We start from the raw sequence: 25,764 nt of genomic DNA on the forward strand, positions 1-25,764 counted from the left end.
GAGAGGATCAAACTTACCTCGCTAGCGCAAATCCGAAGACTGGCGAGAGTCAGTCACGCGACCGACCTTACAGGGGGCGTAACGGCGAGGTGGAGCCTTGCGAAAGTTGACAGAGGCAGTCCGATCTGTTTTTCCTTTGGAACTTCTGGAGCTTAGGAGGTTTTGATTCCTACTCTAGAGGAAGGTAAGTGGTTTTCAGACGTCGGTCTTATACAAATGGACACTGCTTGGTTTTGACTGCTTTTCTTTCCTTCCTTCCGTCCTGGCATAACTGCTGGAGGTCGCCGAGGATCCGGGGCTCCTAGCCTCGTCTGTTGTCCTATATTTCTGGAAGATCTGCACTGGAGCTGTGCGCAGCAGGCGGCCGGGTGGGTCGGGCTAGGGTACCCCGCCTCACCCCAACTCTCTGTTCACAACTTCCCAGGTCCAGGTAGAGGACTTTCTGTGCTCTGGGCTCCAGTGTGCACGGGCAGCAAGCTTTGTTATCTTCCTTTAAACTCAGTAGCACCCATCAAAGGAAAGAAGAGGAGACACAGCCGAGATAGAGAGGAACAGAGAGGGGGGAAGTGTAATATTTTGTTAACTACATCTTATGTGTTTACAATTTCTCAAATGCCTCAAGCCTGGTGACCAGAAAAGACCTGTTAATGATTGAAAGGTCTAAAGGTCACCATGGAACTGCTTGTCTGCTGTCTGTGAGCCTCTGAAGCCACCCTGACTGCCTGCTGGCCCCTGCCCCAGAGAGTGCAGCCTGCAGCAGCTCCTCACCCTGCTCTCTCTCACTGGAGCCCGCCTGCCCTATCCATGCAGTGCTGACTGGGTACAGGATGATCACTGACAACATCATACAGCCAAGAAGTTTTGTACTGGACACTTTAGTTTTCATCGTCTTTTTGCACTTCCGAGTTATTAATGAGCCACCTGCTTCCATGAGCCAATTCTAAAACAGTGGCAGTACCTTTTATAGCTATTGGGTCTCTTTCTTAGCTTTAAACTAAGGCTAAGTTTAAAACTATGTCTAGAAATAAATTTTATTTTCTTTTGCCCTTAAAAATATCTATTTATATTTTGCGTATAGGTGTTTTGGCTGCATGTCTGCCCCGTGTGCATGCCTGGTGCCCTCAGAGGGCAGGTGAGGGCGGTTCATCTCCTGTAACCAGAGTTAGAATCGGTTTTGAGCCTGGTGAGCCTGAGCCACCATGTTGGGGCTGGAAATCCAAATGAGGCCCTCAGCAAGACGGTGACCAGTGTCCCTTGCTGCTAACCCTAACCCCAGCGCCCTCTGTTCTTAGTCATATGTCAGTAACCTGGCTTTGAAAAATTGAGCCATTAGCCCCATGTTAAGATACTTCTAAGTTTTTTCTATCCCTTTAATTTTCATTTAAACCTATGAATGAATGCAAGCCTAGCCTAGAGGAGGAGTTTTTAATTGTGTATGTCCTAGAAATAAAGAATAAAATCAGAAGTAAACCAAGGTAACTATAAATAATTTTCCCAGCATATGTAGAGACCACAGCACAGTTAACAATCCCAAGAAGTTACCCAGAGCTCCAGATCAACCTGGCGTACGAACTGAGTTCTGGGCTATCCAGTGTGAGACCTGTATCCAGTGTGAGACCAGTATCCAGTGTGAGACCTGTATCCAGTGTGAGACCTGTATCCAGTGTGAGACCTGTATCCAGTGTGAGACCTCATGTAATAAAAGGCTACTGTGCTGTCAGGTTCTCTCTGCCGTGGCAGGCGATCCCCACAAGTAGCCTATGCTAGAGAGCCGGTACCATCAGCATAGACTAGCTCCGTGTTAAAACCTATCCTTTGTTTTTCTACTCTATTTCCCAATTAATGGGTATTGAAGAATGCCCAAGTAGATGCCTTAATTAGAAAATAAGGGCCGCAGCCTGAAGCTTGTTGACATTTCAACCCAATGTCTCATACATCCCAGAATTAATTTCTGAGAAACTAAAGACAGTCTATGCCAACATTTCCAAAAGTGAATTTGGAAGACTGTATGTTAAGAAAACTCTTAAGACCCTGGCCTTGGGCTCTCTCTCTGCGTTGACCTCTGTGACCTGCCCGAATCTCTCAACCTCTTTTCGTGTCTTCTCATTCATACATGGGGCCTTGCACAAGGTAACAACTTTTGCTTGGGCCTATTGTGAAGAAAATTAAATGAACGGAGATTTTTAAAAACCTATACTTTTTAGGGAAAGCTGGGTATTATTCGTAATTGCTGTTAGTACACCACACTGTTTTATCCCGTGGGCTTCCCTTTGACACAGCACCAGTACTGTGAAGTGGGTGATGCTCCTGTCAATGGTTGAGTCAGAGGCAGTGAGTGAGGACTGCAGCTTGATCAGTAAGAAGGTGCAGGCTCCATAGGGAGAGAGATCTGGAGAAGCAGAGGGCGCGCCATGGCCAGGCCCTCTCGGCAGAATTAGGGCAAAGTGATGGGAGGACATGATGAGGGCCAGTCTCCTAGACCCAGGACAGAGTGAAGAGAAGCCTCTGGTTTCCTCCTTCCCCTCTGTCCCTATGTCTTCCTCTCCCTCCCTTCAAAATGTTAAAAAACAAAACAAAACAAAACAAAACAAAACAAAATAAATGAGTTAGCAACATACACATCCTGGTTTAAAACAAAATTGATTTTATTTTTGAGGCTAATGATGTCTGTTGGAAAGACAGGTGTGTAAGAAGTAGATAAGGAGGCCGTAAATAGAGACTGAAAATGGAAGAAGAAGAGTGAGGCAGGGCAAGCTGTAATCACAGCACCAAGATGGCACAGGCTGCGTGATTGAGAATTGGAGGCAAGTGTCGGCTGCAAGGTGTGTTCACGGCCAGCCTGATCCACATAGGCAGACCCCGTCTCAAGAAAACCAAAGTCCATTGGCTAGATCTGGGTAGGGGTTCGAAGTTTACTGCACGTATTGTCCTTGGCTGGTGCAATAGTTTGAGTGGAGAGTGGGGACTGACTTTCACATGAACTCTGGTGCCTATATTTGACCATGTCTCCTGGGTGGGGAGGCCTGGTGGCACTCAGAGGAAGGATAGCAGCCTACCAAGAAGAGACTTGATACCCTATGAGCATATACAGGAGAGGAGGTCTCTCTCAGTCACAGTCATAGGGGAGAGGAATAAGGGAAAATGGGAGGGAGGGAGGAATGGGAGGATACAAGGGATGGGATAACAATTGAGATGTAATAAGAATAAATTAATAAAATATATTAAAAAAGAAAAAACAAAGTCAGGACATAGAGCCCAGCTGTAGATGCTTAGCGTGCTTAAGGGCCTAGGCTCTCACTACAGCCCATCAATGAAAGAAAGAAAATAAAAAAGAAGAAAGAAAAAGTTAAGTATCTTCCCCCCTCTCTCCCTCTCTCCCTCCCTCTGTCTCTTTGTTTCTGTCTTTCTCTTTCTGTCTCTCTGTCTCTCTGTCTCTGTCTCTCTGTCTCTGTCTCTCTCTCTCTCTCTCTCTCTCTCTCTCTCTCTCTCTCTGTGTGTGTGTGTGTATGTGTGTGTGTGTGTGTACACCGTACCATTCAGAGCATCCTTTACCTGTTCTGGGTTTTGCACACTATTGAAAAGTGCTGTTCTTTGAGTGCAGTGGCTGTGACTTGCAGCACAAAGTCGTCCTACTTACTTACAAGAGACTCTCAGGACTGTTGACTGTTGATGCTCCCTCACAGCAGGACCCGGTCATTGGACCCATATTTGGTATTCTAGCCACTCCCGCGCCCCCCCCCCCCCCCCCCGCCCCGTACCTCAGGCCAGCTGTGTGCAACTCTGCCCTAACTGCACTAGGTCTCATTGTCCCCAGAAGGTGTTAGAGGTTTAGAAGGTGCTGAGTGAGACTTCCCAGTGTGTTGGAGATGTCAGCACCCCCAAAGCAACCCCTCACCCATGCTCCCCCACCCCCGAGCAAGCCTTACAATCCCATGTGAGCCCATGGCACACTTTGTGGAGTTGCGTGTTGGTTTATTGCACGTTGGTCTGTTTCTGAGATGATAAGGAGAGTTTTGTTACATCTAGTCTCTCCAGGGATGTGAGCAACAGGTGGCAACACTCACAGTAACTGCCAAGAAGGTGCGTGTGGAGTGAACAGCCACCAATGCCGGCTTGGTATTAGTGATTTGCTTGACTTGTTTTCTGCACTGGAGCGAAAACTCTGAGTCCATATTTCTCAGGTTCTGGTGTGTTAACAGACACCTCCTAAGTGGCAGCAGAATCTAACCAGTTCATTTGATTTGTTTGAAGAAATTATGATAAGTCACAGTTAAAATTATGGGCATATGGCTAAAACCCCGTCATCACATCTCTAGCAGTATGGGTTTCCAGTTACATAATTTCGTTTGCTAATTAGCTTTGCTTTTCTTAGAGATTATTTTTAACTTAGTTTTCTCTTCCTGTTAATAATAACAGGAGGACAGAAAGGTTACCTGGGCCTTTGTAATGTGTAAACAGCTACACTACTTTTTCAGTTTCAATTTACTGTGAGGTGGCTCAGTGGGTAAAGGCACTTAGCACCAACCTAGCCCCTCAGATTGACCCGGGGGCCACATGGTGAGTTGAGAGAACTGAGTCCTGGTTCTTGCTGGCCTCCACACCTGGGCCTCCTTTCACATATGCATATATAAGCCCGTGTAATAAAAACTTAAAAGGCTACAGGAAGTGTAAGGTTTCTACAACCTGAGAAACTTTAAAACCTTAGAGCTAAAAGGGTAATACCACAATTCAGTACAGTGCAGCTGGGATAAAGTTAGCAGCTACACGAAATGATTCAGACAGTGCCCTACACGCTCACAGACACTCTGGCAATTTCTAGCATTGACTTTACGGTACTAATTGATTCTTCTAAGTTGGCCCAGAGGTAGTTTGGAGGCTTTAACTGTGTCCGTAACGCTTTAGGTTATTACGAGGCTAGCTTGTTAAAGCTAGGCATAGATGGGTTTATTCCTTGTTTTTCTCTATATGTTTGCAACATTTCATAAGCTGACTAAAGATCTCTAAATCAAATGTTAGCTCATAGAATTCCTGACACTGCAAGCCAAGCTTAAGCAAAAGAAAACATCAAATGTAGTATCGTATGTAGGTCCAGATGTTTTTGTTTGCATGTTTGACTCCCTTGTTGAAGGCACTGAATCCCCATAGGAAGGTAGGCCGAAGTATTTTTTTTGTAGCTTTTCTAGATGAAAGGTCCTTAAACATGAAATGAGATCAGGGCTAAGCTCCTGGCTTAAATTGTTGTTTGCAAAATTGTTTGATCTGTGTCCTCTAGGGGGTGAAAAAAACACAGCGATAGCCTAGATACAGCATGAGAATATATTAATTCTTTTCCTTTGTGTCTAGATACCATGGCAACTGGGCAGAAGTTGATGCGGGCCATTCGAGTGTTTGAATTTGGTGGCCCAGAAGTGCTAAAGCTCCGGTCGGATGTGGAGGTTCCTGTCCCACAAGGCCATCAGGTGGATACTGACTCAGTTCAGGCAGTCCCTACTCAGAGCAGATGCACAGGGAAATAACACACGTGATAATTAGTCAAGTAGACACCTGAAAAGGAAACACTTCTGGCTGCCACAAAGTTCCTGATGTTGAAAATCAGCTTTGTAGTGTAGTAACAGGATTTTAATGGAGTCATGGGAATTCTGAGTAAGTTTTGCTATCATGAGCCTCTATGTTTTTTATTTTTCACATGGTAGGAAAGTAATTTCCTCTTGGCATTAATGCTTTGTTATATTGGGCCTGAGAGAATTCAATTGGAACTTAATTGTCTCTAGCGGTTTTTATCAAAATCCTTTTGACTCAGCTTGTATGTATTTATTAAGGTACATCCCATACCCCCTAGTCTAATGTCCTTAGCAAGCCTTATAAGTATTCATAGCTTATCTTTTGAGGCCCATTTCTTTTCATCCTCTTAGTAGATTTTTAACAATCCTAAGTTTATCTAGTTTCCCCAAGAGACTCTCATTCCATCTTTGTATGTATTTCCCGAGTCCTGCAGAACTTCTGCCTATCTTTAAGGCCTTCTTCTGTGAGGCTCCCTTTACTCTGCTAGCCGAGATAGATGCTCTGAAGTAGACTGGGCTGCTCTGGCAGTGCAGGGCTCAAACCTGGGAACTCCAGCATGCTAGGTAAGCATTCTACTAATGGCCTACACGCCTAGCCCCCAAACAGTTTACGCCCCCCAGCCCCCAAACAGCCTACAACCCAGCCCCCAAACAGCCTACACACCCAGCCCCAAACAGCCTACACCCCAGCCCCAAACAGCCTACACCCCAGCCCCAAACAGCCTACACCCCAGCCCCAAACAGCCTACACCCCAGCCCCAAACAGCCTACACCCCAGCCCCCAAACAGCCTACACCCCAGCCCCAAACAGCCTACACCCCAGCCCCAAACAGCCTACACCCCAGCCCCAAACAGCCTACACCCCAGCCCCAAACAGCCTACACACTCAGCCCCAAACAGCCTACACCCCAGCCCCAAACAGCCTACACCCCAGCCCCCAAACAGCCTACACCCCAGCCCCAAACAGCCTACACCCCAGCCCCAAACAGCCTACACCCCAGCCCCCAAACAGCCTACACACTCAGCCCCAAACAGCCTACACACCCAGCCCCCAAACAGCCTACACACTCAGCCCCAAACAGCCTACACCCCAGCCCCAAACAGCCTACACCCCAGCCCCAAACAGCCTACACCCCAGCCCCCAAACAGCCTACACCCCAGCTGCCAAACAGCCTACACCCCAGCTGCCAAACAGCCTACACCCCAGCTGCCAAACAGCCTACACCCCAGCTGCCAAACAGCCTACACCCCAGCTGCCAAACAGCCTACACCCCAGCCCCCAAATAGTCTACACCTCCAGCCCCCAAACAGCCTACACACCCAGCCCCCAAACAGCCTACACCCCCAGCTGCCAAACAGCCTACACCCCAGCCCCCAAATAGTCTACACCTCCAGCCCCCAAACAGCCTACACCGCCAGCCCCCAAACTCAGCTTCTCTGATAGATGTGACCCCAAGATCTCGGTGGCTTCAGTAGCAGAAGATTATTTCCCAGTTCCCGCTGTGCTGGTGGGGAGCCCTTCTCCACCAGTGACGTGGGGACCAAGGCTCTTTTCACTGTAAGCTTCTTGGACTTTAGCGTGGAGCTCTCTTGGGAGGAGAGGTTGTCTGGGGACACTTCAGTGGGCCAGGCCTGCGAGCAGCTCTGAGTGCTTTGACTCACTCTGCTGTTGCGCCACCTCTATCCCCTGGTTCTTCATATGTGAAGGTGGACAGGTGTCTTAGTTACTTTCCTATTGCTATGGAGAGACATCATGACCAAAGCAACTTCTAGAAGAATGAGTTTATTGAGCCTTACAGTTCTAGGGTGTAAGTCCATGACCATTATAGTAAGGGCCTTATTTAGAATTTCTACTGTTTGACGAAACTCTTGTCCCAATGTACCGTGGAGAGGAAAGGGCTGATTTCACTAACACTTCATCATTCAAAGCAGTTGAGGCAGGAACCTGGAGGCAGGAGCTGATGCAGAAGCCATAGTGGGGTGCTGTTTACTGACTTGCTCTTTGTGGTTTGCTCAGCCTGCTTTATTATAGCACCCAGGACACCAGCCAAGGGGTGGCACCACCCACAGTGGGCTGGGCCCTTCTGCATCACTATTTAAGAAAGCACCCTATAGGCTCCTACAGCACAACCTTACGGAAGCACTTTCTCAGTTCGGTTCTTGCTTTCAGATGACCACAGCGTGTTCAGTGCTTGTACTAGAAACTACCTGCCACACCATGAAGTAATGGTCTTCCTACATAGCTCAGAAGAGGAAGTGGGCTGATGGAGACACAGAGGTCTCTGAAACACAGCTCTTTAAGTATCTTTTACTGTTTCTGGAAGGTTTTAAATACAGTGTAGAAGCCAGTCTACCTTACTTCCTACTCAGGATACAGGCTTGTTGAAGGCAGGGCTCCTTTGGTCTTGCTTTATTTTCTCTATTTTCTGGGTCTGTCATTATCCTTACAGGGTCATTGTAAGGCAGCGCCTCTGTGCTCGGTGCAAACTGAGTTGTGTTGTCCTTACAGGTTCTAATCAGAGTCCATGCTTGTGGTATCAACCCAGTAGAGACATACATTCGCTCTGGCAACTACAGTCGGAAACCTGCCTTACCCTACACTCCAGGCACTGATGTGGCCGGGGTCATAGAATCTGTTGGAGACAGTGTATCTGCTTTCAAGGTATTCCATTCTTAATTGCTTCTATTTTTACTTGATAGCATTTTTATGAAATTTAACTATAGCTTTAAAAGCTTTCAAAGGTACTCCTTGCACATTTTCTGCCACTTGGGGGACTCTTAGCTAAAAAAAAATAAAAAAGTATTTCTTATCCAGAGGCCTTGGTTGGGAATCAATACTGGATAATTTCTGTGTCACCACAGCTGTTGAATGCATTGTGGTCTGATTAGTCTCCTAGAAATGTGTGAGTGAAGAAAGCAAATAGGGAGATGACGGATGGCTCAACTTTTGTCAAATACAGACAGAAGTTTTTAATTTCCTTTCACAAAATGAAGAAAAGGTTAACTCTTGGAGGATAAATAAAGCACGAGCATATGCAAAGTTACTGTGCAGTTCTGGAGCTGAGATCGGGCTGTCCTTACTGTTGACACGTCCATCATGGCAGTGCCTCTGTAGCATGGTGCTGCCTGCCCTCTTCCTCTTAAGTTCTTGGCTTCTCAGCTGTGGTGCCACATATACCAAAAATGTGCTGAGTAAGAGGAACGTGATGTGTCCCTGTGCAGGACGTGTGCAGATCCTGCAGCTTTCTACTTACTTCCCAGTCTGTGGTTCCTGTCCCCACCGCGTCTCTAATTCTCTCTTGCTAACGGCACCCATGGTCTCCAGACTCCAGAGTCAGTGGGCCCTTCTATGTCATTATTGATCTTAACTTCGTGATGACATTTGCCACTCTTGGTCACTTAACTTTCTTAAACAAGCAGGACAGCAAAGCCCAGATCTCACTGTGTTTTCTGCAGTGCCATCTTTGGGGCACCCTTTTGTTTTTATGCTTGCTCTTTGGATGTGCCCTAATCCTGTTGCCTCAAGCCCTCAATCCCATCCAGACCTCTGCTTTTCTGTATTCACTCTTTTTTTTTTTTAAACAGTAATTCGCAGCCATAGGCAACCTCTGTTTCCTTTCTCATGCCCACTGTTTTTACCTTAGAATGTTCAACTCAGACCTGGGACTGCACATGGACAAGCAAACAATTGGATTCCCATTATAAGTCCGGTTCCTATGTCACTGTAGTGACTTTTCTAGTGCTCAGCAGTCCTGTGCATCTTGCTGCTCCCTTCCTAGACTGGGCAGATGCAGAGCAGGTCCGTCAAGCAGCCTCTTCTCCTGGAGAGCACTGTGTCCTGCTGGTCATTCCCCAGGGAGCCTGTCCTCAGCCTATCAGAAGCTGAGATGGCCGTGCTCTTTGACGCCTGACTGCCTTGGTGACAGTAGGCGTTTGATCCCCATCTCAATCTACCAGCCCTAGTGCTAAGATCACCAGGCCGCACCTCAGGCCTGTAGCTGAGAGTTCCTTGCTCTGTTGCAACCTCCTGGCACTAATGCATTTGAGACATGCCCTGATTTATGGCCTTTTCTTTTACTTTGTGAAACTTTCATTGCTTTGGAATGTTGCATTTGAGTTGACTTAAATCTCTGTTCCCGGGTTGAGGCTCCACAATAAATTTACGCTCGCTCTGAGGTGAGAGCTGGGTTTTCACGGGAGCAAGAGGAAATGCTTGTCATGTCTCCTCTGCCCCCAGGCTTCCTGCACAATGTTGCCTCATCCTGGTTCCGTCCTCTGGATTGTCCTGCGCTTCCAGCCCTGCCTCAGCCACTGCTGTCCCTGTGGAGCTTCTTCAGTCTCCTCAGCCTAGAATCACGTCTTTTCCCATTCTCCACCTGCTCTCACCATGTTTGCGTGCTTTCCGACTGTATGCCTTCCTTCCCCTCCTCCCAGAGGTGCGTGTGTCTGAGCTTTGGGACAGTGTGTTGCGGTTGATATCCTGCACAGCACTCTGAACACTGCTTTCCTTCTGGTGAGGTCTTTATTTACCCCAAATGCATATCGACTTTATTTATAATAAGCTACATACAGTAAGAACAGTCGTGAAACAATCAGGAAAGCCATATGTAAAAGTTACATTCAAAGTGTTTAGCTCATTTGTAATTGGCAACCTTGAAGAAAATGCTATCTATCCTATCTGGGTGAGTCTGTGACATTTTGTACCTAAAGCATTCTCTGTCACAGTAAAGCCAATCAGGCCTGTTTTCAAGCTATGAAGTTGGGATCCATCCTAACTTAGCCTTCCTTGACTGTTCCCAGACAACGGCGGCACTTGCCTCCAGCTCTGTTTAGTGCTGAGGCTTTTCCACAACCGTCCTGTAGCGTGATGCTGTTCAGTTTTCATCTTTGTTTATTATAGGGCTAGTCTGAGTTACTGACGTCATCATCCAGTGTCCTAATGCCATCTGAGGGGTGTCCTTCTGTTCTCCGTCTCCTTTAATGCCTCTTGACATAAGTTCCTACTTAGCAAAGCATACATCAAGGTTCAATGTTTCACTCATGTTTATGAGCCACTGAGTTGGAGACATCCATGCGTGAATGATTGTTTCTTGAGGCATGATTGTGAGGGTCTCCTCTACCGTGACCCAGTCGGGGCCTTTGCTGCATGTGCTCACTGATCTCTGTCTCAGAAAGGCGACAGGGTCTTCTGCTCCAACACAATCTCCGGTGGCTATGCGGAGTTCGCTCTGGCAGCGGATCACACCGTCTACATCCTGCCCAAGACGCTGGACTTCCGGCAGGGGGCCGCACTGGGGATCCCGTACTTCACAGCCTGCCGAGCTCTGCTCCACAGGTGAGAAGCCATAGCTAGCTCACGCAGGCATCGCTCCTCATCTGCCTCTGCCTGGACTCTCACTTCTGGCTGCTAGGCCTTTGAGATTGAGCATTTCCGGGGTCATGCCCATCATGGCAAAGGGGACAGAAGGTGATCATCTTGAAGAAGAAAGAGGAAATCAGTCCCTCCAATGGAGATCATTTTCTCAAAAAGTGGGAGTCACATAAGGAGATATCAGAGGATGCTGAGGAAACATGTCTTTGTCTTAGTCACCATCCTGTCGCTTGAAGAGACACCATGACCACAGCAGCTCTATGTTATAAGGGACAGTGTTTAATAGTTGGCTGCCTCCTAGGTCCAGAGGGTTAGTCTGTTATCATCATGGCAGGGAGCGTGGGAGCAGGCAGGTATGATGCAGAGAGCGTGGGAGCAGGCAGGTTTGATGCAGAGAGCGTGGGAGCAGGCAGGTACGATGCAGAGAGTGTGGGAGCAGGCAGGTTTGATGCAGAGAGCGTGGGAGCAGGCAGGTATGATGCAGAGAGCGTGGGAGCAGGCAGGTATGATGCAGAGAGCGTGGGAGCAGGCAGTTATGATGCAGAGAGTGTGGGAGCAGGCAGGTATGATGCAGAGAGCGTGGGAGCAGGCAGGTATGATGCAGAGAGTGTGGGAGCAGGCAGGTTTGATGCAGAGAGCGTGGGAGCAGGCAGGTATGATGCAGAGAGCGTGGGAGCAGGCAGGTATGATGCAGAGAGCGTGGGAGCAGGCAGGTATGATACAGAGAGTGTGGGAACAGGCAGGTATGATGCAGAGAGTGTGGGAGCAGGCAGGTATGATGCAGAGAGTGTGGGAGCAGGCAGGTATGATACAGAGAGTGTGGGAGCAGGCAGGTATGATGCAGAGAGCGTGGGAGCAGGCAGGTATGATGCAGAGAGCGTGGGAGCAGGCAGGTATGATGCAGAGAGTGTGGGAGCAGGCAGGTATGATGCAGAGAGCGTGGGAGCAGGCAGGTATGATGCAGAGAGTGTGGGAGCAGGCAGGTATGATGCATAGAGTGTGGGAGCAGGCAGGTATGGTGCAGAGAGTGTGGGAGCAGGCAGGTATGATACAGAGAGTGTGGGAGCAGGCAGGTATGATGCAGAGAGCGTGGGAGCAGGCAGGTATGATGCAGAGAGCGTGGGAGCAGGCAGGTATGATGCAGAGAGCGTGGGAGCAGGCAGGTATGATGCAGAGAGTGTGGGAGCAGGCAGGTATGATGCAGAGAGTGTGGGAGCAGGCAGGTATGATGCAGAGAGTGTGGGAGCAGGCAGGTATGATGCAGAGAGTGTGGGAGCAGGCAGGTATGATGCAGAGAGTGTGGGAGCAGGCAGGTATGATGCAGAGAGTGTGGGAGCAGGCAGGTATGATGCAGAGAGCGTGGGAGCAGGCAGGTATGATGCAGAGAGCGTGGGAGCAGGCAGGTAGGATGCAGAGAGGGTGGGAGCAGGCAGGTATGATGCAGAGAGTGTGGGAGCAGGCAGGTATGATGCAGAGAGTGTGGGAGCAGGCAGGTATGATGCAGAGAGTGTGGGAGCAGGCAGGTATGATGCAGAGAGTGTGGGAGCAGGCAGGTATGATGCAGAGAGCGTGGGAGCAGGCAGGTATGATGCAGAGAGGGTGGGAGCAGGCAGGTATGATGCAGAGAGGGTGGGAGCAGGCAGGTATGATGCAGAGAGGGTGGGAGCAGGCAGGTATGATGCAGAGAGTGTGGGAGCAGGCAGGTATGATGCAGAGAGGGTGGGAGCAGGCAGGTATGATGCAGAGAGTGTGGGAGCAGGCAGGTATGATGCAGAGAGGGTGGGAGCAGGCAGGTAGGATGCAGAGAGGGTGGGAGCAGGCAGGTATGATGCAGAGAGGGCTGGAGCAGGCAGGTATGATGCAGAGAGGGTGGGAGCAGGCAGGTATGATGCAGAGAGCATGGGAGCACGCAGGTATGATGCAGAGTATGGGAGCTGACTAAGCATTTAAATATATTAGCCTATGGGGGAGAGGGGCATTCTTGCTGTTGTTGGGTTTTTTTTTTTTTTTTTTTTTTTTTTTTTTTTTTTGAGATAAGATAGCCTTGGCTTTCCCGGAACTCACTCTGTAGACTAAGCTGGCCTTGAACTCAAAGATCCACCTCCCTCTACCTCCTGAATGCTGGGATTAAAGTTGTGCATCACCACTGGCTTGGCTAGGGGAACATTCTTTCTCAAACCAGCATAGTCTTACTTTTCTCTTACTGTGATATGACACCCTTGACCAAGGCAATGTACAGAAAAAAGTGCATATTGGGCCTTCCAGTTTCAGAGCATAAGTCTGTGACCATCATGGCCGGAGCATGGCAACAGGAAGACAGGCATGGTGCTGAGCAGGAGCTGAGAACTTCTATCTGACCCACAACCAAGAGGGAGAGTGAGAGATGTGTGGGCAGGTGTGGGGGCCTTTAAACCCAAAACCCACCCCTAGTGACACTCTTCTTCAACAAGGCCACATCTCCTAATCCCAAACAATCCAGCCAGCTGGAGACCAAGTATTCAAATACATGAACCTGTGTCAGCCCTTGAGAGTCAGAGCTGGGGTACAAAAGTTCAAGGCCGTGGGATTTTCTCCTATATTTGTTATGCATTTGCGTATATTTCAAGGGAGTGAGGTTTTCTGATTAATCCAGGCCTCTTTGGTGCTGAGATGAAATCAGGTGAAGGGAGTGGGGCCAACAGGGCAGAGCAGAGCTGCTGGGGCCCACAGTGCTGGTGAGGTGAGGACGGAGGTCCTAGTGTCCAGTTGTTGCTGTTGATTATGGAAGAGAGAGGGTGTAGTAAGGAGCGCGGGACACAGGGTGCTGGATATTCTTCATGAGGGTCGAAATCCAGAGCACAGCTAGGCTGAGGTTGGGTAGTTAAAAAACAGAGGAGTTAACAAGTTAAAAGAAACAGGTTTGATCCCAGGGCATGGGGCCATCAGAAACACAGACGCACAGGGGGCATGTGTGAGTGTTTGTGTGCTACTCTCTGTATATCTGTGTGCACATGTATTTTTAGAATCAATTAGACATATAGTGATTAAGAATTTTAAAGACCTGGGTCTCAAATTGTAGAGGTTTACGAGGTCTAAACTTGGTGGACAAGGACAGCAGAGTGGAGACTTGGAATGGCTGCAGTGTAAGCCTCATAGTGTGCTAGCACGGCTTGCCTCGTAGCGTGCTAGCACAGCTGGCCTCGTAGCGGGCTAGCACGGCTGGCCTCGTAGCAGGCTAGCATGGCTGGCCTCGTAGCGGGCTAGCACGGCTGGCCTCGTAGCGGGCTAGCACGGCTGGCCTCGTAGCGGGCTAGCACAGCTGGCCTCATACTTTGCTAGCACTGGCCTCTGCTAACTTCCTTACTTGATTGAATGAGGTCCACTCACACTGTGAAAGGATTCGACTATCAATTAAATGTTAATTTTATATAAAAGAAAACAACAAAGACACTGTTTCAGGAACATCTGCAGTGATGTTTGAGCAATTCTGAGGCTCTCTTCCCCGTTCAACTGCTATATAGCATACGGTCCATGATTGCATGCAGTGGATGTGAGGGGGAAGCTTTGCACACTTCTCTCCCTTCACATTAGGCCCTGAGAGTGGGGAAGCACGCTCTCCGTGTTTGTGGATCTTCTAACACCACCTGGTGAGGTGCATCTTATCTTGGAGTGTATTGCTGGCAATCTTACTGCCCACATTGGTGACTTGAAGGTGCCAGGGTTTCAGATACTCGGCTCAAACTCTGTCTCTCTCCCTGGACTCAGTTTATCTGTAAGCAGGAGTGAGGGCAGCTTGGTTGGCTGCCCCCAGAAGCTGTGAACTCAGGGATATTGTGCCCTCATTCTAGAGTGAACAGGGGCTCCACAGGGAAGCATCTGGCCGTGTCCCCGCAGTGTGCTGGACCACACAGCATCTAGTGTCGGCGATGTGACGGCCCGTGTGTATGAACAACGATGAGTTCTTTATGCTGGTTTGGTGTCTGTCCCAGCGTTAGCTATAAAAGAATGCAGCACAGTGAAAAGCCTGGCGAATCAGCATGCCTTTTAAGGAACCCATCAGAGCTGACTTTTAGAGGCCTGGGAAGGCAAGGGTGTGTTCTTAGCACTGGTCAAAGCAGCTCACCTGCTGTTACCTGGGTAATCCTGGACCGCAGGATAAAGGCTGAGCTGCAGCAAGCTTGCCTGGGGACACTGCTGGGACGCGTGGGAGTGAGGGACTCGGCTCTGGTTCAGAAGCTCCACCATCATACAAGGACTGCAGCCTAAGCATTGCAGCGAGATCCCTGCATCAGCATGGCCACAGGCGGGTGATGACACCCAGTGGCATCTCCTGACTGGGCACTGCATTCATGGTTAATCACATTGCAGCTCTGGGGACCATCTTTTGGACCTTGGGATGAGAGGATATTTGGCTCCATGTTAGACTGCAGTAGCTCTTGGGCTGGTTAGCTAGTAAGGAGAGAGTGATGCCACCTCTGCTTTATCCTGCAGTGCCTGTGTGCGAGCTGGGGAAAGTGTCCTGGTTCACGGCGCGAGTGGAGGAGTAAGTATCTCTATGTTTACATTTGTGTTTAAGTGAGCACGCACTTATGGGTCTCACAAAATAGTTCTTGAAGTCATTTTACCTTGTTACGTTTTAAATTTTAAAAATGTGTTCTTTGAGAACTTCATACATGCATTTAGTGTGTTTGCTCTTATCTCCTACTATGTCCCTCCCAACACCAAGTTGTCTTCTTTTAAAATAACCCGTTGTGTCCAAAATCAGTGCCCAGATGAGAAGCCGCCTGCAGAAACACAGCGTGAGCAGCAGGCGTCCCAGCCCTGAGAAAGCGGCCCCTCCTCCCGCAGCAGGCACCAGCCACTTCTCACCTGGGAAGCTTGTGAGTTCCCTCTCTATCCATGCTGGGATTTTGATATCCCACAGAGGAAGGACATTCTGAAGAGCCGGATTTATAGTCATGCTGCCTCCCCGCTTAATGCCACGAAATGTCTTTAAATGCAGACTGCCTCATGGGTGCGTGGCTGATGCTGTAGCATGTCTTGCCTAATAAATTCAACAGGCCACCTCGTAAGAAAGAGAATGTGTCTTTGTGAACTTGAGGCCAGCCTGGTCTACAAAGGAAGTCCAGGATAGGACAGGGCTCTATTACAGAGAAACCCTGTCTTGAAAAACAAAACAAACAAACAAAAGTATGTACTAGGTTTTCCACCTAGCACCCAGCATTCCCTGCACCAAAACTGGCCTTACCTTTGCCTTCAGGTGTCGTTGTTCTTAGAGTTACGTGACATTTTAAGCTGTTCTAAAGGTTAACAGTATTTGTTTTATATTCCCTTGGATAGCAAAATAAGTTTCATTAAACTTCCCAGCCAGTGGTCAGCTTCCTTTCTGTCCAGACACACACATACACACACACACACACACACACACACACACACACACACACACACACACACATACACACACACAATCATACACACACAAACATACACATATGCACATATACACACAAATATACATATACACACATATATAGACACACACATACACACATACATACATATATATACACACACATACACACACTTTGATGACATCCAAGTAGTGCACAGCGTATAGCTGTGTCCTCAACACTGCCATAACCCAAGGCTCAAAATGTTAATGTTTAGTTTGGGAAAGGACTCAGAACTCAGCACCTAAGCCCTCTGAGCCCTCTAGGTCATCACCAAGCACAGCACTGCCAGAATCACAGCTGGAGCTGAGCATTTGTAGTGTGTGAGTCCAATGCTGAGAGAAGACAGACAGTTTCTTTAAGATCACCCAGATCTAGCCAATGGACAGGACATTCTCCACAGTTGATTGGAGAGTGGGGTCTGACTTTCACATGAACTCTGATGCCTCATATTTGACCATGTCCCCTAGATGGGGAGGCCTGGTGGCACTCAGGGGAAGGATAGCAGGTTACCAAGAAGAGACTTGATACCCTATGAGCATATACAGGGGGAGGAGGTCCCTCTCAGTCACAGTCATAGGGGAGGGGAGTAGGAGGAAAATGGGAGGGAGGGAGGAATGGGAGGATACAAGGGATGGGATAACCATTGAGATATAATATGAATAAATTAATTTAAAAAAAAGATCAAGGGGCAGGGCGACTCACCCGCTCCCTTGTCCTCAGGGCAGGCTGGATTCCCCTGCCATGATGACACAGAAGCTGGAGAGCAGGCCCTGCCCTGAGGACAAGGGAGTGGGCCCTGATCCAGGGCTCTGAGTGAACCTCACCTCAACATCTACCCCATGTGTGACCTGCTGGAACACATGACTGGGCCAGACCTGCAGATTCAAAGATTAAGAATCTCCTTGACACATGACAACAATGGAATATCCGAGAACAGTCCCAGTGAGGATCCAGTAACAATAGTGTAGGCCTCCAACCAGACCCATGACTAGTAGCAGTGAACATTTGAAAGTAAACATATGTGGACAAAAGGCTATAATGCATAATACACTACAGCTTCTGTGATAAGACTTTTTGTTTGTTTTATTTTACTGGGGGAGGGAGAGGGATTTTGGTACATGACGTGTAAATCATAGACATTCATTAAAAGTATATATAAAAAAAAGATCAAGGGTCTGGGAAGTAATAGCTCACCTTCATACCTCCCCTCAGTACTGCATGTTCTGGGGAGAAACTCATCACAGAACACAGCAGGCCACGGAATGGTGGTGGTGCTCTGACGTTATGGCTCTGCCTCCAAAAGTGGCCACTTTGTGTCTCCGTAGAGATAAGCATCTTATCTCATATCCCGCTTCCTAGATGGGTGAAAGACATCAGTCCTCAGGGATCTCAGGAATCAGAAGATTTACCCAAACAGCACCAGGTTGTCTCTGTAGAACTTGAGAAAATATGACTTGTTTATGATCACCAAAGACTGCTTTTGGATGAGTTTAAATTTAACCTAAGATTTGAAAAATACACGTGTTTATCTAAATTGGTATGGTTGTCCGAGAGCCTTGCACTCTGTAGAAAGGAGAGATTTTGGTATGGTGGAGAAGGAGAGGAATTTACAGGAAATCTCTTTATTCCCTTTACGTTCCTGTAGAAAGCCCTGCCACTGCAGAGGGATTGGCTTGCCTTTTTAAAAGGTAAAATCCAAACTGTTGGTTTTCAGAGCTGGCTGAGTCGCTAAATCCTGGCTGGCTGGGGCAGGCTGGCAGCCTGTGTGTGAAGCGCCTCTGATCCTCCTGCCATATCGGAGGGAGACAGAGCGCTGGCTTTTTCCTGCCTTCGGTTTGTGCTCTGTCCTCATTCAATTCCCATTCCTGCGGGATTATGTTGAGGGTTTAAAATGATGTGGATTTACGAGCACAGCCGCTGTCCCGGGATCCAGCTGGGTAGTGCCTCACTGTGGTGTTAGTGAGGTTAAGTTGAACAACAATAACTGGCAGGTAATGGCGCATAACCTCTTGAAAAAATACTGTGAGTCTATGGTTAGCGCGAAAAAACCAGCCAGGGTTCAGTCCCCGCTCTCCACACAACTGTGGAGAACGTCCTGTCCATTGGGTAGATCAGAGTAGGGGTTCGATGTTTACTACTTGTATTGTCCTTGGTTAGTGCAGTAATTTGAGCAGAGCCCCCTGGGCCCCGATCCACACGTCATGACGTTCTTCTTGTAGGTTTCTAAGACCCTCTGGATCCTTCTATTTCCCCATCTCCTATATTTCTCTTACCTAGAGTCCCAGTAGGATGTCCTCACCTCCCCTTGGTGGGGAGGCCTGGTGACACTCAGAGAAAGAATAAGCAGGTTACCAAGATGAGACTTGATAGCCTATGACCATACAGTGTGGGACAAAGTCCCCCTTGGTCTTAGACCTAGGAGAGGGGAATAGGGTGAAAGCAGGAGGGAGGAATGGGAGGATACAATTGATAGGATAACAATTGAGTTGTACTCTGAGTAAATTGATTAAAAAAACAGAATTTGATTGTGGGAAAATTCAGAAGATTGGAGATTCAGGATAAGAAGGCCAGGGATGCTTAGTGAATGATTCTGATAGGGGCCAGAAATCAGCCTGAAAAAAATTCAGTCATTAGAGTCTGTGTTCGTGAAGCTTCAAATGGAATAAAAACTCTATTAGGAATTGAAAAGAAAAAGGAAGAAAGTAACAGCCAGGGCCATTCGGAAGACTACTGAGTGGCCCCTCACAGAAGGGCGCTGGAGGTATGTTTACATTAAATCCATAGTGCAGTGCTCCTCCTAATGGACTGGCTGTTTCTTCCTGAGATGGGGCCCAGGCTGCCATAGCCTCATCCACCCATGGACCTTCCAGTTGTAAGCCTATCTTAGCCCCAGGGGAAGGTTGCTCCTGCTCAAGTGAGCTTCTCAGCTTTCATCGTAATTATTTTTCCTATCTTGCCCAATTCTATTGGCCTTCCAGACTGTAGAGATTTTACATTTATTTGCTGTGTGCATCTTTGCATGCTCGTGGTGATCACGGGGGTTCCCTGCCTCTACCTTGAGGTTTCTGACTTGGCTTGGTGGAGAACAGCCCAGCCTACCGATCTGGGTCAGCGTGCATCAACTTAATGCTGTCTTTGTATTGTGTCCGCATGTTCGGGTTTACTAAGATGGTGGCATGGGAGTGCACTCAGTGTTGCCCTCTGGCCCCTCATGTGCACGGGACACATATGCACATAGATGCACAGAGAAAGCTTGACTTTAAAAAGTGCTATTAAATTGCTGCCTTGAATTTTCTTTTTTAAAAATATTCAATAAATTTTGGCCAGGGAGCAGGATAGAAGTCCCTGGGCAGCACCTATCTCTCTAACTTACATGGTAGAGGCCTTCTGCTTGTTATAAAGAATGTGGTGTTTATTTGGTTAAATATAGCTGGGAGGAGCATTGAGTGGGTCTTTAAGGCCCACAAGTCCTGCACAAAGCAGTGCCAGCAAGTGTTCTGAGGCAGTGGTTGACAGGTATGCTTTGCAGTAGGATTTGGTCCTGCTCTGCTGTATGCGATTTGAGCCAGGCCGCTGTAGCCGTATTTCACATCTTACCATCCCTCACCAGCATAACACGGCTGGTGATGGAGACCTGAGCATGTACGGGTGTCTCCTCAGGATAAGTTACACGCTAGAGCTGTGGTTCTCAACCTTCCAGACGCAGTGGCTCTTTACTACAGTTCCTCATGTGTGGTGACCCCCAACCATAAAATTATTTTTGCTGCTGCTTCGTAACTATAATTTTGCTTCTGTTAAGAATTATAGTGTAAACATATGTGTTTTCTGGTGGTTTTAGGCAATCTCTATGAACAGGTTATTTAAGTGTGACCCACAGGTTGAGAACTGCCTCACTAGAGAGGTCTGTAGTTCCCTGTAGGCTTGGAAGGTTTTGTGGGAATGTGGAGAATATGTAATACCAGGTTTACATTTTGTTTTTCAGGTTGGATTAGCTACATGCCAGATTGCTAGAGCTTATGGCTTAAAGGTTTTGGGTACAGCTGGTTCTGAGGAAGGGAAAAAGCTTGTTCTGCAAAACGGAGCCCATGAAGTGTTTAATCACAAAGAAGTTAATTATATTGATAAAATCAAGGTAAAGTTCTCTGCAGTTTACCAAAGTCAAACGTTGCTTCTGAGAGAATTACTTAGTTTTTAAAATAAGTTATTTTAACAACTACCCTCTTAATGAATAAATATGATTTTGCTTACTAAATAAAATTGCTTCCATTTTCATAACTATGTGTGCTCTTATCCCTATGTGTGTTGTAATTGATTTAAAGGCACAGGCATGTAGTTTTCCAGCATTTGCTGTCATGCTTGTATTGTGTTTGCATATTAAATGAGATGTAGCCTTTCTCAAGTCAATTGGAAGATCACGTTGTAGGTAAAGCTTGCAGCTACAAGATGCTCTTACAGCAGCTCTCACGGGTGTGAACTTCCCACAGCAGTTTAGGTTCCCAGAATTACAAATCGGATGTATCTATCCAGGAGAGATGCTGCTTGTTAATGGTGTCCTTTGGGAGGCATAATCGTATCCCACCCCCATGGTGAGGAGCGGTCTGTTAGTTGTTCTGTGTAGCACAGTTTGTACAGGATCTTACCTGTCTATTGCCTGGCAAATGCCTTGCACTGACTTCTGTCCAACCCTCACCTCAAGCCTGAAGTCCCTATTTGTACTGCTAATAATTAACTCAACACTCACTACCTTGCACACCCTCAAAAGCACTTCTTCCAGCTAGGAGAAGGAGAATTTCCCAAGTGCTTTATGGAGATTATTACCCAAGGAGGAAGAATGTGTGGGCGGGCATATCTTCACCACAGCACCACAGCATACCAGTCAAGTCTGTGATCTGTGCCATGCACAGGGGAGTCTCAGCGGTGAGAGAAGACCACTGGTTACTGGACGACCTGACTGCTTGACTTGAGGCTGCGGAGGTTACCCCTTCGCTCCAGTCGCTGCTGGCTCCCGTTTCTCCTGCTGGCGGCTGTCTCCTCTAGGCCTCTCCCTTTCCTCTGCTTCCTAACTTCCAGACGCACAGGCTACTCTCTGCTCCCCTCTCCTGCCCGCCCCTGTAGTTGTGCCTTTAAGTTGACATCCAGGCACAGCACATCCCGTCAGCTTCCAGGCTGGTCTCGTGTCTGTCTCCATCCTCTGGAGCATGAGATCCTGATGGCGTCTCTTGAGACTGGCTGTCTTCCTACACACAGACTTCTCTACCTGCTGTCTTCCTCATCATGTGGGTCTGTATGCCCTTTGTTCACCTCTGACCTGAGTTACATCTCTTGTGTCACGAGCCTAGCAGTCCTTGCCACTCACCTGTTACCCTGAGAGGAATGCTTATCTCACCGCCTGTGTCTGTTTTCAAATGTGGGGAAGTGGGGAGGGGTGCGTGTGCACCTGTGCATGGATGCGTGGCGGGCAGAGGCTCACCTTGGTGTCATCCTTGTCACCCTCCACTTTGTTTACTGAGAAAAGCCTCAGTGAACTGGAGCTCAGCATTCATCCCTGCCGGCTGACCTACAAGGCCAGCATCTGTGCATCTCTGTCCCAGCTTTAGGATTACAGCTTCTCCTGTGGTGCTGGATCTAAGGGAGCCAGCTCTTGCAGCAGGCAGTTTACCGTGGGCCATCTCCCCACACGCCCTGCTACCCTCCAGGTCACCTTTTTACTCTGTCAGTTCACCCCCAGCAAGCTTAAGCCTCAGTTTGCCCAGCCCTGATGAGTGTAACTGAGCTCAGAGCCTCTCTGTCTTCTGTGTGCTCAGATATTGGCCCCTTTAAATATTTGTATCAAGAAATAACTAAAATGGACCTGGGTTCAAGAGTAATGTTTAGCTTTCCTGTCTCTTACTGAACTTCTAGTACCTAAAACATTGAATTAATGAACACCTGAAAAATAAATTAAAAAACCAAACACCTTGTTTTTAACTATGCATGCTGCCCAGCAGGGTTTATCGTCTATAACCGTTGGCGTTTTCTTCTCCCACGGTTTGAGGATGTGTTGCCCAAAGGCCCTTGAGTGTAGCTTTCCCTGCCTTCCCTGTTATGTTTAGGAGACTCCTTTTATCTCCCAGGTCATTTCCCCTGAGGAACTTTCTTTGACCAGTGTAGGCAGTTAACGTGAACTCTGTGCGTGTGTGAGTCAGGGCTGCCCTCTGCTCACACAGGATCAGGCGTCCGTGAGACTTGTGCTTGTGGCCTCCTCCAGCCTCACGCCTGGTTTCAAGTGCACTACATCCATTCCTGGCATCCTGTCATGACGCCTGCTGCGAGTACTTATTCTTTGTTAAAACAAAACAAATGTAACATAAAAAACAACTATACTGTTTTTGGCTCTTCAAGAACCCGTTTAAATGTAGAGAACCAGAACCTGATGGCACAGACAGAGTCAGTACAGCAGACAAATTATAAGCCACATATGGCACAGCTAAATATGCACCCAGGCAGAGATACACACCACACCCACAGATCCATGCCTACAGCCCCCCTGCACAGGTTCCCCCCACTCATGTCCATTCACACACACACCCCACACAGAACACACATACACAACACACACACACACACGTACTCACCCATGCCCATATACCCCACACACACCCCGCACAGATAACCACATATACAGCACACACACAGAACACACACACTTACCTCACATACACACACACTCCACCCCCCCCACACACAGGTACACACCCACGCCCATACACCCCACACACACCCCACATCCCACACAGATAACCACTCATACAGACACACACACACACACACACACACACACACACAAACACAGCATATACACACATCACCCCCGCACACACACAGGTACCCACCCATGCCTATCCACCCCACACCCCGCATAGATCACAGACACACACACACACACACACACACACACACACACACACCACACACACACAAAGCATCCATACATATTTTATCTGATGCCACGGAATGTGGCTGGTTGATTGGAACAGCATCTTTGCTTTGAAACATGCATCTTCAGTCTTAAAAATGTAGCGTTGATAGTCATCTGAAGCACAGTTGTGTGAAATACGCTGCTAGAAAAGCGATTTTACCGCCTTTCACCTTCATCTTGTCCCTTTGTCACACAGGAGTCTCTGGGTGACAAGGACAATGGGGTCGATGTGATTATCGAGATGCTGGCTAACGAGAACCTTAGCAATGACCTGAAGCTTCTGTCTCGCAGAGGACGCGTGATCGTAAGTGTGACTCTGCGGCACTTTGACTGTCGCTGCCCTTTCGCCCCGTTTCACGGCCGTCTTCACCTGTGTGCCTGCTGTTCCTGTGACAGGTCGTTGGCTGCAGAGGCCCCATTGAGATAAACCCAAGGGACACCATGGTGAAGGAGACAAGTATAATTGGAGTTTCTCTGTTCTCATCCACCAAGGTAGGGAAGGCGGTGGTTCTGGCTGTGCTGGCATAAACACTGGGATGTTTGTCTGGTCAGCACATGGCTGGAGAGGTAGATACCGTTAGTCTCCAGATGGTGCTTGAGAGCAGCAGTATGGACAGAACGCAGACTAATCTTAGGTGTCTCAAGACAGTGTTCCATATACTAACACTGTCCCAGGCATATGCGATTGGCAGAGGATTAAAATGTAGTTCTGGGAAAACTGTCAAATTCTGTAAATTTGCAAGAGGACCTTTCTGCTATGACTCAGATTCTGAAGTTCCTCAATGCCTCCCGTCATGAGTCACATGGTCCACTGCTAAGAAACAAGTAACAACAAACTTACACATTTTAAAAATTCCTTTCCCCTAGGAAGAATTTCAGCAGTTTGCAGGCATCCTTCAAGCAGGAATGGAGAAAGACTGGGTGAGGCCTGTGATAGGTTCTGAGTACCCACTGGAGAAGGTGGCCCAGGCCCACAAAGATATCATCCACAGCACTGGGAAGACTGGGAAGATGATCCTCCTCTTATGAAGACTGGCTCTTCCTGGGATGCCCTGCCACTGCGACGCCTGCTTCCCAGGTCTCTCCTATGTGTCTTTAATCAGCATCCATTTGATCGAGGACTTTCAGTGTAGACACAGTGGAGCAGCATTAGGACAGAGAGCAGTGTGTTAGTGCTATTTGGTGTTGGCATGCATCCCAAAACGATTTTTCTTTCTCTTTGTTTTCTTTGTTTGGTGTTTTTCTTTTGTTATTGAGACAAGATCTTACTTAGTAGTTAATGCTGGACTTGAACTCATGGTGATCTTTCTGCCCCAGCCTCCTAAGTGCTGGGGTAATAGTCTTACATCACCACACTGAGCTTCACTTAGGAACTTCTTATACCTTTGAATAAAATGCACTAATTCAAAATAGTCCTCCACTGATGCCCCTGGGCTCTCAGGCCCACTCACCAAGACTCTTATCAGCCATGGCTGTCTTGGACCCTGAAGACCTCCTGTGCTGAAAGACTCCTTTTAAAACTAGTATCACCTCAATCTATAAGCCCCTGAGAAGTGCACAAATAAGCTGCTAGTCAATTTTCCTAACATTTCTGAAAATATTAGGGTACTCACTGTGTGCAGGTCACCAGCCACCCATGTTCGGGGGTTCAGCAATCTTATCCTGGGTCTGGTATGCAATGCAGTCACTCACTAAATGCCTCATGGTTGTTTATAGCTTTCTGTATGTATGACAAAAATTTCACAGTTTTACTTAAAAGTTGTAAGTTCACAAAGTTAACACGCTAAGAACTGTCTGCTTTGATTGTCATAGAATCTTAACCAAGAGTAAATTCTGTAGAAAATGATGCCTCTGTGTGTCTTGTGTGTTTGGCACAAGCCTCATTTCCAAATATCTCCTGACCTGGTGGCTGCTTATTATGCCTATTCTATCCTGGATTTCGTTTAGACTAAATAAAAGGACAGTCTTCTAGAAATACCACACTAGTCATATGTCCAAGAAGATAGGGTTCACTTACTCGCTTTTGGTTTTGTTTGTAGTCTGAACATGGACCTGCTAAGTAGAACAGAACTCACTGTTCATGCAGTTGGGGCATGGCCACTGAAGGCTGGGGATACGTGCGGTGACCACAGGGTTTTAGCCATTAGCATGGTCTGTGTTCAGCCACTGTTTATCTCACTGGTTAACTAGTCTATAAAACATGTTAGCACTTTCAGGAAGACAATCTTGGATCCTTAGAGTAGGATTGTATGCACTTCCTAAAATGGAGGGTTCTTTTTTATGCAAAAAAGATAAAGGGATGATGATTGTATGGGCAGCTTGATCTGCTTGCACATTTACCTCGTGCATAGGAGCTAACACACACACACATGCACACATACACGGTGTTGCTTCACAGTTGTTGGTGCAGGCTAGACACTAAGTTAATTGCTAGATTCAGCG

The 25,764-nt window shown here is 47.8% G+C and overlaps 1 protein-coding gene across 3 annotated transcripts; it reads left to right on the forward strand.

Annotated features, from left to right (window-relative positions):
- The first annotated feature begins 37 nt into the window (after positions 1–37).
- On the forward strand, positions 38–25,168 carry CRYZ (crystallin zeta). 3 transcript variants are annotated; one of them, XM_084757672.1, is made up of 9 exons: positions 38–184; positions 5,344–5,459; positions 8,071–8,223; positions 10,733–10,896; positions 15,403–15,454; positions 20,347–20,496; positions 23,519–23,626; positions 23,719–23,814; positions 24,190–25,168. In XM_084757672.1, the coding sequence occupies exons 2-9, from the start codon at positions 5,349–5,351 to the stop codon at positions 24,349–24,351; spliced, it is 996 nt and encodes a 331-aa protein (XP_084613798.1). In that variant the 5' UTR covers positions 38–184; positions 5,344–5,348; the 3' UTR covers positions 24,352–25,168. The 3 variants fall into 3 exon arrangements, with proteins under 3 accessions (XP_084613798.1, XP_084613800.1, XP_084613799.1); XM_084757673.1 differs by lacking the exon at positions 38–184 and adding an exon at positions 273–368; XM_084757674.1 differs by lacking the exon at positions 20,347–20,496 and having other exon boundaries at positions 48–184.
- Positions 25,169–25,764: the final 596 nt, after the last annotated feature.

This window comes from Acomys minous, assembly GCF_964271855.1.
Source record: "Acomys minous genome assembly, chromosome: 14".
Lineage (NCBI taxonomy): Eukaryota > Metazoa > Chordata > Mammalia > Rodentia > Muridae > Acomys > Acomys minous.